General features: G+C 38.1%; 1 protein-coding gene across 2 annotated transcripts in view; it reads right to left on the bottom strand.

Moving 5' to 3' along the window:
• The window catches only part of LOC113538998 (connector enhancer of kinase suppressor of ras 3), a 49,991-nt gene extending 37,403 nt beyond the window's left edge, over positions 1-12,588 (bottom strand). The window contains exon 1 of one of the 2 annotated variants that reach the window (XM_026934519.3): positions 12,304-12,588. In XM_026934519.3, the coding sequence (XP_026790320.1) occupies positions 12,304-12,355 (52 nt within the window). In that variant the 5' untranslated portion in view covers positions 12,356-12,588. The remainder of the gene's footprint in view (positions 1-12,303) is intronic. The other variant, XM_034307758.2, reaches the window with a different exon arrangement.
• Positions 12,589-14,292: the final 1,704 nt, after the last annotated feature.

The raw sequence follows: 14,292 nt of genomic DNA, 5'->3' as shown, positions 1-14,292 counted from the left end.
TTCCTTCTCCCTTAAGGAATCTGGAATTAAGGATCAGTTTCTAACTGGGACATTTTCAAGATCTAGAGATCAAATAGCAAACAATATATATAGATCCTTCCCACCTGCTTGACCCACCAGGCAGAAAAAAACAATCACTGTGTGAATTTAGTGAGAATAATAGGAAGGCTATCTCCTCTGGTCAAAACACTTATGAAACTGTGAAGCTCCCACCATAAACACACTGAGTGTGTGTGATTACAATTGTGAGGTGAACACAATAAAGAAAGATAGTATGTCAGTGTAGTGTGAAGTGAACAAAAGAGACAAGTGAAGCATCTTCAAAAAGAGAAGCAGCCAGAAGCATTTCACTGCAGTTGTCTAAGTATGGAATAAAACACCTCAGGGCACTGTTGTAGGTAAATAATCAACGACAGGGTGGTGTGATGCTGTTATCACTCTAGAGTTGATTATTTTCCTATAACAGCATGCCCTGAAGTGTTTTACTCCTCTGATACCACAGGAATATATCAACACTAACTTTTTTGTATTAATTAAAGAATGGTATGTTGTGCTTTTTATCCATTTATAATTACATTTATTGTAGTGGAGCATCCACAAGACTGAATGTTAGTTCATGTTATCACTTACGTTGTAGCAGCTATAAACAGTTGTTACCTCATCAGCCTTTCTTTTTTTTCTCTTGAAGTTAATAAAACAACAAAAAAAGCAGCGTTTCCACTATATTGTTCTGCTGAACCTCCCGTGACAGAAAACTGTTACTACTTTACTTTGGACTGTTACAAAGCACTGACACTTTTACCATTATGTTTGATCTCTTTATTTTCATGAAATATTAAAGTGTTGTCATTGCATGTTTCCATTAAAACAAACGGTGTCTCATGCTTACTTTCACACTATGAGAGAGAAGCACAGCTTGGCCGCATACATTTTAACATCAAATGAGACATGCCTGATTTCATTTCCAAATGGTTTATTTGAATTTCAAGCAGTATTTTACTACTTGTGCCTATGGATTCACCACCTGATAACACCCAGAGAAACTCCTCTTACTTTCATGTGAACATTTATGCAATGGGAAACTGGCACACACTCGGCTTGGATACAGATAGTCCTAGGATCTCGTTTTTTTATAGGAGTTATGGTGATCCGCACTGTTCTGTGCAAAAGCACTATTAGATCAGCTAGTTGTTTCAGTTTTTACCGATCCCAGCAAGAATTTCATGTGCTAAATTGTAAACTCTACACCCTTCAGTGGAAGATATCGTGTGACCTTAACATCTGTTCCAACAGGAAGCAGCACGAACCTCTCACTACTACTACCCCCACCCGACCCTTGTACTATCTGGAATTAACACCCTCTAGTCCTCTCCTTTCTGCTGGAGTCCCTTCTTGTAGCCGGGCTCTCAACCGTAGACAGGCCCTGTGAAAAAGGAAGAGCAGGCTTTGGTTCTCAGAGATTTGATTACACGAGAAAGAAAGCCTTCCACCTCTCATAGAATGAACAGCCTCCCAGTGGGAGAATGAACCTATCTGACCTCCCTTTACACACTCACACACACACACACGCACACGCACACACACACACACACACACACACACACCTCCCTCCTGTGCTGGCCATGCCCTCCATGGGAGAGGAGTAGAAAACACATTGTGTACAATAGTGGCTGCCACTGTTTCTCTCTCTTTTTTAGTTAGACTTTCGGGTAAACCTGTGAGGATTGCAGGAATGTCCATTGTTCTCCAGAGACGTCCTTCCCTGTGGGAATTCCAGATTTCTACAGTGACATTCCCTTTCAGTGTTTTAAGCTTTAAACCCCAATGCATGATTTCACAAATTAAAAACAATCCCTTTTACAAGAAGTACAGTTACATAAGAACAAACCACTGTCATCTGATTATTAACGATATTCCTCCTTTCAATGAGAATTTATGATAGACTATGACAAGAGGTAATTTATTCATTAAAAGATGACTCAAGTTTAACAAGTTGAACAACTATATTTCTAATCATCTCACAAACTCAATTACCAATGAGCAGTGGGAGTGAAGACAAGCAACCCATGAGAATAAATGTCAAGAACCTGTTTCTCACTCTAGGCACAAACCGACTCAATGGTACTTAAAATCGTCTTAAGCAAATGATCAGTAGATGAATTATACCACCTCGGTGGGACAATGCTGTAGGCTGGAAGACAGACAGAACTGATGGCCTAAAGGTGCTCAAGCTGACACACATGTTGCCTTGACATGTGACAGATGCTGAAGGGGGAGGAGGTGTTAGTGAACAAAAAGTGCCACAGGGAAAAGAAACTGATCTGACAGGTTTGCTACAGCTCACATGCAACTTTTGCATCAGGCATGAAAGGATCAAGTGGGGGAAGGAAGGATTAATCACGGGTCAGTAAGCTGAGGCAATATATATTATATTGCATAATCATGTATCCACAATCTGTCTTAACTTGAACGATCAATTTTTCTTGCAATACAGACACTAATCTAGAAGATTTATACCAAAAAAAAATAAAAAATACTACTAACATGATTTTTGGCAAGTCAATGCTTCTTTCGAAGTCTAGACACAGACTGTTTTAAGCAATGAGTTCTGCACATTGAACATGCTTAAACATAAACATTCTTCACTCACTACAGCGCTTTAGCTCAGAAAAACTAGCCAAAAAGTTGACTCACTGGAGCCTGAGCATCTGACATTTTTACAACCACTAAAAGCCATACTAAGACTTTCTCACTATTGATAAGTTTGAACAATGCAGTAAACACAGGATCATTATAGATGTGTTATCAGAGGTGGTTTGGAAAGCAGGCACTCCCTAACCTACCACTCCGACACTCGTCTGCGCCACATCCCCAAAGGCAAAGCCACAATTACAGAGAAGTCTCAGACTCTGAGGTGGGGACACCTAACTTGTACCACACTAGATATAGCCTAGTGTTTACATACAACTTATAGAAAAAGGCCTATAATGGTAAAATTTTTCTCACATAAGGAATGCAAGTTTTCCCCAAACCATCAAAGTGCTTAATATGGCAACCAAACAACCTCTAACCTCAAACCCAAACACAAAGACTGATATGGAATGCGTGTTGGAACAGACCCAAATATACATATCTAATTGGAGAAAACAGCTTGTTTCCATTTCATTTTTAAACCCATAATGAATGATACACCATTAGGCAAAATATTGCAAATCTTTACTGACTGATATAAAATATATGCAAACTATCTGATGTTTACTGTGCTGTCAAATAACTGTTAAGGCAGAATAAATGTATTTTAAATCTGCTCTAATATTTTATGCTTTTTGGCACTGTTAGCAGTGGAAACCTGTTTTTTCTAGAAAGCTGTCATGTGAAAAAAACAATAAGATATGCTTCTCATAATGAGTGTGCTACAAAATGTATAAAACAATGGAATTTCAATGTCTTCTTGGTTTCACCTTTGAGGAAAAACTTTCTTACTTTGCAGGACATCATTATTAATTACATATTGGGAGTATGCAGGATGTAGTGTGGTTTCAGACAGAATGGTACTGGTTATCACTGGAGCATACTGAAGCTTCGTGCCCTTGGCTTAACCCTTTTAAGTTGACCTAGGTGGATGCACACAAATTCATTACAGTGGGCTCATTAAAATAGTAATCGGAGTCAAAAACCACAGGAGTTGCACAGAACAGAAAAACATGCAGAGCCCATTCTGAAACTTTTCCATTCTGAAACATGCAGTGAATGTATATAGAGTATATATGTACATTAAAACGTATACTGACAGAATGAACATGCTTTATTGATAAATATAAGAGAGAAAGAGTCATATGGCATAAGGGATGCACATAAAATCTGAAGAGGAAAGCAGACGTTAATTTCAAACCTCCAGAAATGGAGCGGCAAGTTCATAAAAGGGGCATAATTAAAAAGAGTAAAAGAAGAAGAGGCAAAGATTAAAAATCTATATCTAATGAAGCAAAGACATAAAATATTCCACTTCCTCATAAAGCTGAGACTTTAAACATCTGGAGCATAAATGATTAAATGGGAGCTGAAGTAATGATAAAATAAGTTATAAACTAGACATGCTTGCTGTCATGGCTGCTCTCAGCAGCAGCTCTCAGTTCGGTTCCATAAGACGAAAAAAAAAAAAAAAAAGCAGCTCATAAGTCAAGATAAAAGACTGAGTCATTTGCATGTTTTCCCAAATCCTGCACTAAACATTCCATGGGAAAGTAAGCCCCTGGCAAAACCCTGATATCTTAATGTAGGGATTAAACACAATGCACACAGGTGTAATGACTGAAAAAGATGATAGAACGTGTATAGAACGGGGCGGCGGCTATAACTGGATAGTTGAAGATTAGAAAAACAAAACAACCTGGTCTTTTTCCAATCTTCAACTGTCCAATAGTGTCCAAAACTGTCCCATGATAGCCTCGGATTCTTGTTCTTGGCTGTCAGGAGTGGAATCTGATGTGGTCTTCTGCTGTTGTAGTCCATCCCCCTCAAGGTTTGATGTCTTGTGCATTCTGAGCTGTTTTTCTGCTCACCACGGTTGTACAGAGTGCTTATTTGAGTTACTATAGACTTCCTGTCAGCTCAGACTAGTCTGGTCATTCTCCTCTAATCGACAAGGTGTTTTAGCCCGCAGACCCTCCGCAAGCAGGATGTTTATTGTTTTTTTGCACCATTCTGTGTAAACTCTAGAGAATGTTGTGTGTGAAATCCCAGATCAGCAGTATGTGAAATACTTAAACCAGCCCATTTGGCACCAACAACCACGCCATGGTTAAAGTCACAGGGATCACACTTTTCCCCAATCTGATGTTTGAAGTGAATATTAATTGAAGCTCTTGACATGTATCTGCATGCATTTATGCATTGTGCTGCTGCCACATGATTGAATGATTGGACTGCATAAATGAGCAAGTGTACAGGTGTTTCTATTCAGGTGGACAGTGAGTGTATGTAATAATATAAGACCATTTTATGACTGTTGTTATAAGAACCTCCTATTTATGGAAACTGCATGCTTTTATTTAATGCTTATCTATTGGGCTGCATTTTGTTCTTCAGACCTTGAAACCCTGGTCTGCCTCTAACTTCTCATCTTGCCTTTTATCAATAAACCTCATAAGGTTTTCTTTTTTTTTTTTTAAAGGGGAGGTCTGAAAACCCCATTCAGTCAGTTGCTTAGCACAGGACAATTTACCATGATAATCAAATATCGCATATAAATACTGTATCATGTTTGTTTGTTTTTTCAGTCCACTCCCTGTGTGTTCAACTCTGAAAGTGCCAGATGCTTGAGTCACCATCCACTGATCTTTGCTCTTACTCACTATTTTACACACATCTACAGCTATGCTGCCTCTAGGAGACAGCCTCCAAAACAGTGTTAAAATCTTATCACTAATGTATAAACAAGTACACTGCACCCATCAGCAACAAGTCTCAACTGCATCCTGAATCCAAACATTAATACAGTCACTTATTCAACAACTTTGAGCCTTGTCAGTATTTATGCTGATCAAACAAAGAGTCTTCTTGCTTAAAGCAGACCGAGTTTTCAAAGTGGCATCCAGTGTCAGGATTTCCCCCCACGCTCTGGTGTGGTTAAGACTGTTTTGTATGTGCACGTGCATTACCACCCTTTCTCTGTTTACCTACATGCAGGTGCTGGTTGAGGGAATTACTCAGTGACCTTTAAACAAAAAAAAAGAAAAAGTACAGCAACAGAACCAAGTCTTTTCTGTTGTTTGTTGTGATGAAAAGATCAAAAACAAACATTAAGAACAATACTGTATCTGAAATCACAAGAATTAACTGATGTCCAAAAAAAACCTATAATGACCCGTTTCTACTGAAATTGTAGCAAATGGAAAGGGAAAACCCAAAGTGATGGTCAATAAAGTACCCAGGATTTCTGTTTACGGAATTGGGAAGTACATGCGACTTTCAACCGAAAGTCTCACCGTCATCAGCTTAATAAAAGCTGGGAGACCACAGATGAATCATCACAGTCTATTGTTTATAACCTGCTGTAAATCACTACACTGGTAAGACGTGATGTGAGATAATAGTTAATTGCTGTGCCACAGGGAAATCCCGTCTCTACCAGGTGTTTTCCATGTCTTATGTCAACTGTCTTACTTCCCTTGTGGATAAGAGACTTAATTTTATGAGGAAAGATGACGATGATGATGATGATGATGATTGATGCTAGATGCCGGGAGGAACATCTGCAAGCATGACACATACATAAGCTAAAATCATTAAAACAGATTACATGCCTAAATGAAAAGTTAATCAGGCTAATCAGAGATCAAGTAGTAGAAAGTGCAGGCAAGTCTCAACATGTTCTAGACATAAATTTACCACTTGCACCAGTTATGGAGACAAAGGGAGAGCAACCTTTGGTAGCATAAAATTAAGAGGTATTTCCTTAACAAAACTGCAGCCGCGATAATCCCTTTGGAATGAAATAACAAATTCTTGAGGAGTGTTATATATAGTAGACACACCAGTGGTTATTTGGCCTTTAATTTTAAATATGGTCTAAAAGCCACAAGTGGCATGGAACAAAGGACAAGGACATAAAAGGCTATTTGTAGCACTTTTCTCTCTTGATTCACTGAGGGTTTGGCCTAGTCGTGGTATACATTCCTGTCTTAGTGGTTATTTAAACATAGCAAAGTATGCCTGCATGTCCCACAGTTGACACAGAAAAGCCTTCTCTTCTATACCACTGAGGCATCATGTGTTACATAGAGCTGTGAGAGTACTTGCCAAAAGCATTCTGCATACTACAACAACAACAACAACAGAGGTTTACACTTTAAATCTGAATTACAACAGCCAGGAAACAGTACTTCCCACATGCTATCATCAGATAAGATCAGATAACTCAGGCATGCAGAAAATGCGCTTGAGAATTCTGACAAACTGTTTTATATAACGCCAAAGGTATCAGGCTATGCTTTTATTACTCACAATGTTCATAGCAGATTTATGTTTTTTACAGCTGCGATCAAATGACCTGCCATTGCTTTCAGCTAATGTATTGTATAAATAAATAGAGAAGGGATGAGACATTCTGACATGAAATGAAATTATCCGGTATTGAACGGTACTAAATGTACTTTTTTAAATCACAACCAGTAACATTTGATTCACCCATCAAGTAAACATTCCACATAATAAAATCACATGCTGTGTTTTACGAACAGTGTGTCCAGAGATGAGGCAGTCCTACATTCTGTGCTTGGTGAGGCTGTACACGTCTCCTTATCACCAAATCATTTATGTATTAAATGAGCATTCCACTTTTCTAATGGATTACCTATAAGCAACAATGTGGGCCTCAGAGTTGAGGTTACGTTTCTCACTGTGTTAAGCTGGGTGTTTTTAAGAACCCAAAGCTTTTAGGTCATGAGGGGTGCTAACACTGGCTTTGCTAAGCTCAGATAATCTTGCAGATTTGTACTGGGATATTCAGGTTTGAATACAAAGCCAACAAGTCCACTTCACCCTGGCACACACACAAGGTGATCCTTGATCATGTCTCGTCTCTGTGGGAAACAGAGCATGGATTCATGCAAATGTCAACGGACTCTACGTTTCAGTGGGAAGCTGCTATGTGTTCAGCTTAGCTTAAGGTGGAGCATGCAAGACTGTAAAAGTTTAAATTGACAGACAGAAACAATTATTCAAGCTCTGATGCTTGTCTTACATACATTAAATACCATAAACCAGACATCCTAAATCACACAACTAGAACACTGACAGAGACTCCTTTGTGTACAATAATAATGACAGAGATATATTTCTGAGAATTATTGCATGTACCCAATACAAACTCTCTGGCCCTGAAATAGTAAAGCTGTATGGACAAAAGACATCAACTAACGCAACACAAAAGCACAGTGGAAATTCTTGACATCTCTCCAAGTTACTAAGAAAGTCTGCTTTAAATTTATAAGAACCTCTTAAAGAGGAGCCATATGGTAATTTCATAGCTGCAAAGTCTCACATATAGTGTCAAGATGGCTCTTTAAACAGCAACAATGGAACAGCTATGTTTTAAAAAAAAAAAAAAAAAAATCATCGATCTGAATTAATTAATTCTAGATAAGTTTTCTCTACAGACCCTAAACTCTCATTTACAACTCTCATTTACAAATCTCATTTACAAAAAAAAACTTCATTTACATGTATGTCGTACGTTATTCAAACCAAATGTATGCACACACAGGATGCAGGTTTTTCAAATAATTTTAAAAGCTACAACGCATGGGATTTTTTTGTTTAAAAAAAAAACTACTGTGAGTCGCCCTGACAGTCCTGTCATACTAATTCACACTCAGCGCAGTGTCTAGGTGATGTGTCGTAATTGGTGAAATTTGAACTCATATGAGAGTTCAATACACTAGAGAGGAGACAAATAGATTCAGTACTGATTGAGTTTTAGCTTTTTTTAATCTGTGTTGTGGAATTTGTATCATCACCCAGTTGCAAAGTTGTTTGAAGTAAAGAGATAACAATAGCAGAAGAGTTTTGAAATGGGTTATATTGCAATAGGTATGTGCGTTTTATCCGCTTATTTATTTCCTTTATCAAACAGACGTGATGATACTATCCTCTGTACTATATTTTAGATAGCTAGCAAGAGTTAGCTTACTAACGGCGATGCATGCAGCTTAGAGTAAATCTACTATATTCATCCCACAGTCCAGAGTCAGACAGACTGCTAGGAGATTACAACAAATGTAACCTTTCCCCCTTGAACCAGAACTTATATTTTAGCTATTTTATATGTTAGGCAAATTCATTCTGTAGGTTATGCGGCATTTATGATCCCACAGAATGATCACAATTACACCGTGGCAGGTTCACAGGTTTGCTCTTTTTACACAACACTCAGTAAAATGTTACAGTTATGCTGATGTATGCAATAAAGATTTCATTCTTATTACAATTTTTTGGGCTGCATCGCAAACTGCTTACTGCTGTACTAAATAGAATGTCAGTACAAATCTGGGACTTACTAATTTTAGGAATAGTATTTAATGTGCAGTATGATGTTTGGGATACAGGCTTGAATTGTCAGTGTGTGCGTACTGACTTGGCAATTGCGTTTTACATTAATCTGCGCAGGGGAGAAGGACGTAACACAACCCAAGTTACTAAATATTTTTATGTGAGTAGCATAACCAGCATTACCACAGAGAGTGAGATTTCAAAATCTTACATCCAGCAGCCCTAACATGTTTAAAATGGTTGATCTCATTAGAACATCCTTCAAATTTGTTTTTCAAACAGAAGGGAAGGGCAGAATGTTGTCCTGAAACATTCTGTTGTCATTTGCTTCCTGTCAGGACCAGTTTTTTTTTTTTTACACCTACATTGCAGGTCTGGGTGCATAATGACACAAATGCATATGTATTGCATTACATATGCAACAATTTTGACTGTGGAATTAATGAGATATATCTATAATCCAAATATTTTTCTATTTAAATACTTATTAGACTGTTTATCCATCTCTTGATCTGATGCAATTTTCATTCAAATAGACCTAACTTGATTCATTCTGCTCTGATTTATCTGCTTACATGAAGGGTATCTATTCTGATAGAATGGTCAATTGCATTACTATCATATTATTAGGATGCATGTAAACTTTACTATCGATCACCAACAGTAATTCATCCTACATAAAACCCAGGGTTCCTGTCTAACATCAGCAAGATCAAAAGTATGGAAGCAAATCATATGAACAGGTTTAGTTTAGAAACATTATCAGGGTAAATACTGTAGCTTCTAGGACTATGTGATGTCACTTGGAGTCAGATAAATGGCTAAACAGCTGAGAAATTATTTCAGGGAGCTACGTTCAAATTGAAGGGAACTAAATGTGTATGAATGACAGAAAGAATGCTGTTAATTCAAGTCAATCCATGCTTAGATGGACTTTCTTAAAATACACTGTGAAACACGGATTCCTCAGACTTTCAGTTAAATGATTCATGCCTTTAGACTCTTCACACATTCAGTCATAAGGAGCTTATGATGAAATAGCAGGCTTTATGCATGAATGGACACAGTTACACTCATTCCATGTCTTGCACATACACAGACCAATCAGGGAAACATGTCTCTCGTTAAGAGTTTCTGATTTAAGATATCAAACTGTGACTTTTTGGTAGGGGGTCTATGGAGGGTATCATCTAAAAGGATTAGTCTCTCTAAAAGCAGATTTAACCTAAATCCTCTTGAGCTAACTCTACTTGTCTAGCAGGCAAGGCTTTCAAGGCTCTCGCTTTCATATGCACACTTTTTGTCATCACATTAGAGCTTAAACTATGCTAGCCGAAACCGTCAGGTAACTAAACCAGTCCCATGAGTCACAGAGTGTGTATTATAACCTGCATTGTTCTCAGGCGTGACCTCCAGATGCAGTTCAGTGGAACAGCAGCCATCTAATCAAGTGCCAGGTCCTTAAAAATAAACCAGCTGCGTTTCCCATGACCCAATACTACTTCTAGGGCATGGGCGGGTAACAGGTCAAACATTTGGCTGGGAATAATACTGGACAAACCCAGACCTATAAACTGGCTAAATATTTTATAGGCTAAAGGCCAGGCCACCACTGCAAATGCAGCAAGAGGTAACTTAATCATAAATGAGAAAATGCACTTTTATTACTTTCCTGGGGTAACAGTGAAAGCTAATGCTTCTGTTATTCACTTACTCTGAATATCTAATTATTGCATATGATGATATGGCACTCATACTATATCCTGGTATAACTCACTCAGCAGCACGTTTATAGTAGTTGGAAAGCTCTGGATGTTTGAAATGCCACAGACGTAAAAAGGAATGAAAGGCTGGCTCACAGTTTATTTGGGAGTCAAACAAGTAGTTGGAAAAATGAAGCAGAAGTCATAGGCGTGAAAATAATCAGTCCAGTTTTCAGTGGAACATTCTCTGAATACCATAAACTGCATTAAGAATCAACTGACATAAACGCCAGCTAGAATGTGTGTATGTATAGAAGCATAAAGACCAGTGTCATAGCCAAAATATCCAATTAAACCTGCACTAGAGAATGCTTTATGTAACCTGCTTCTATGAGAACTCTCTGTCACAATTAAACAATGACTAAACAAATATAACCAATTATCAGGAGACAAAACCAATTAGCAGGAGACTAGACCATGCTCACTGGCTTGAGCAGTATTGTTCAACAGTGTGCACATGAAATTATGCATGTTAGCTTTGTAAACTTCAGCAGACTCCAAGCAATGACATGCTTTAGGGGGGGATGCTGTTTGTTTTTAGGGTGAGGTAACTGCCTGTTAACAAAAACGCTTGGTGAAGGCAATTTGGGTAGTCTTGGCGTAATTCAGTTACTCATTCAGCAGAAGTTTTTATCCAGAGAAATTTACATAAATAGGCTACAACACAGTCCAAACATAAAGCTTCTTTAAAGATTCTTAAGGGCCAAATGAATTATGGAGATTATTAATATAGTAAACAGTAAGATGTTTCTGCAGTGTCAAAGAAAAACTGATTTTCACAGTTTTCATGTGGTGCTATACAACTGTTGACACTGTCTCAGCTTTACTCCCACATTACATATGTATTCGTGGTGTACAGAAAAGGCAAAACTGTACAAATTAAGGTTTTTTTTTAGGTAACATGAGGTAAAAACTGACACTCTGGGCCCAACAGTGGCTCACTGGCAATCCTGGGACTTACAGTTTACAGCTTTTCACTAACTACCACAAACCCTTAACAGCAGAGCTACCACTGTCATACTCCTAGAGAAAAACAATCTACAACTACAGTTAAGCAATTAGCCAACTTGTCAGGTTCATATCTATTATACGACTCTGGTAAATGCTAATGACTGTCGACTTTTTTTTTCTTTTTTCCAAACAACAGGAACATAACAACACACACTGATGAGTGAAAGGGTTAATGAAAGACTGAATGAAAGCCTCTCAGGAAATATACAGGAACTGTAAACTATAAAAGTGGCCAAATGTAGAAAGTCAGGTAAAATGTTTAAGTTAAGTTTGAGTAGTGTGAGTGCTATTCCCCGCTTTAGCAGCCGGCTGGTGCTGAATGACACGCGCGAGCTGCCGAGTTTCTACGAAACTGCAGGTAAACAAAAGCAGCGCGAGAGCACAGAGAGCTGATGAAAGCAGCTCATTCGTAACTTCGACGTGACATTTTAGTAACAACGAAACAAATCTATCTTAAATATGCGATCGATATACTCACCTCTCATCCACTCCACTACTTGCTTAGGTGTCCACTTAGTTATCGGGTCCATGGTTTCCCACTTAATATACCAGGCAATAGAAGTTTTAACTAAACGCCGACTGCCGCGACAGTTTAAGCCTCTGTAAGCACACTGGAATCATTCTTCCATCGTTCTACCAAGTCGAAATGTATTCCACTTTAAACTGAACCCTAGTGCTCTCACTCACTGAACACTCAGAGCAGCTGAACTAGCGAGGTCAGGAGAGTCGCTCCAGAAAAGCAGTGAAACAGATTAAATGACAGAGAGGCATCCAATCCGCAACAAGTAGCTCAAGCGGAGTCAGGCGGGGGGAGGGGCTTTAGCGCGCACGCACGCGCGCACACACACGCGCACACACGCTCGCGCGTTTGTGTTACTAGCCTTGTGAGCAACTTTTTATTAAATACAGTTAATTAATGATGTGCTGCGGATAAACTAAACACTAACCTTAACCTCAGTAACCAAAATGAAACATTTCAGCTCTTTATACTTGTTCCCTACCAAGATATAAAAACATATCAACACACACACACACACACACACACACACACACACTAAATAATGCTACAACTAAAATCAATCTTACCTCCATAACTAAAATGAAACATTTCAGCTCTTTATACTTGGTCAGCACACACACACACACACACACACACACACACACACACAAAATAATGTTACAATGAAAACAATAACTTAAACTCAGTAACTTTAACCTCAGTAGCCAAGAGGAAATCTTTTGGCTCTTGTTTTTTTTTTTTTTTTTTTTTTTTTTTTTTAATAACCATATTGGGCCAACCAAATGTACACAGGAGCAAAGTAGAAGAAGAAACTGCTAACAGAGAATGTGAACCAAACATACTGTATTTTACAATGCAATACAGAGATAGGAAATATATATATATTAGTTCTATACATATGTATAGCACTTACAGTACATTTGCTTCCTAATAATAAGTATAAAATTGCCAGAGCCACAGTATTAAAAAAAAAAAAGCTCAGCAAAGCAGCCTAAGCCAGAAAGAAAAACAGCAGTGATACTGCACAGGTGGCCCTATCATTCAGCTTGTTATTAGGAGACTGAGTGACCATGAGGGGAAAGCAGACCATACTTATCAAAGCTGTAAAATACCATAATGTTCTAATGGAGCAAACACATTTGTGTGTAGCTTGCTGCACCTCAACACCTGTTACTCTCTTAACTGTCTGTGATTAAATATTGAAAAATCAGACACTGTCTTATTGACTTCAAGAGAAAGAAAAAATGTGCTGTTATAGCAAAAGAATCAACTTTGGGCTGGGAATGCATCACACCACCATGTCATTGATTATTTTCCTGTAACAGCATGCCCCATCATGTTGTATTCCTTACATAACCTATATTTATTAAATGTTAGTTAATATCAAAGCTGTGGTTCAGCACAGGGTTATATTTATTTGAAATAGCCACCAGATCCTTATTGACTGCACTAATAGTATATTTCTTTTGTACAGTAATGTAAAGATTAAACCTGCTGGTTAGTATTCCAACTCACTGCTGCCCTCTAAAGTGTACACATACACACAAGTACAATATTATCTACTTTTCAAATGTTCTGTTTTTGTGTTTTCTGATGAAGTTCCCAAAGTATCTGTGAATGGGCTTCTAACTACTGCTGTCCTTGTCAGGGCAGGTCTAGAAATGTAGATCTATTTCACTATTTCATGTGATCTGAGCCATACAAAACAGGTGGAATGTGCCCTAAAATGCCACTCCTCTCCTTCACTAAAAAAAAAACAAAAAAAAAACAACCATGTCTTATCAGGAATAAGCCCAACCCTAAATCACACACTCCTGCCTAACAGCTGGAAAGTAAATTATACTGCACCTGTAATTACACTTTCACACGTATCATGAGCCATAAAGCGTTGGAATTGAAACACTATAATTACCTGTTTCCTCTGGCAGTTAGTTTATTGGTAGAAGG

This window comes from Pangasianodon hypophthalmus, chromosome 10, assembly GCF_027358585.1.
Source record: "Pangasianodon hypophthalmus isolate fPanHyp1 chromosome 10, fPanHyp1.pri, whole genome shotgun sequence".
Lineage (NCBI taxonomy): Eukaryota > Metazoa > Chordata > Actinopteri > Siluriformes > Pangasiidae > Pangasianodon > Pangasianodon hypophthalmus.
Note: the sequence above shows the minus strand (reverse complement) of the source record. Positions and strands in the feature narration are given on the sequence as shown.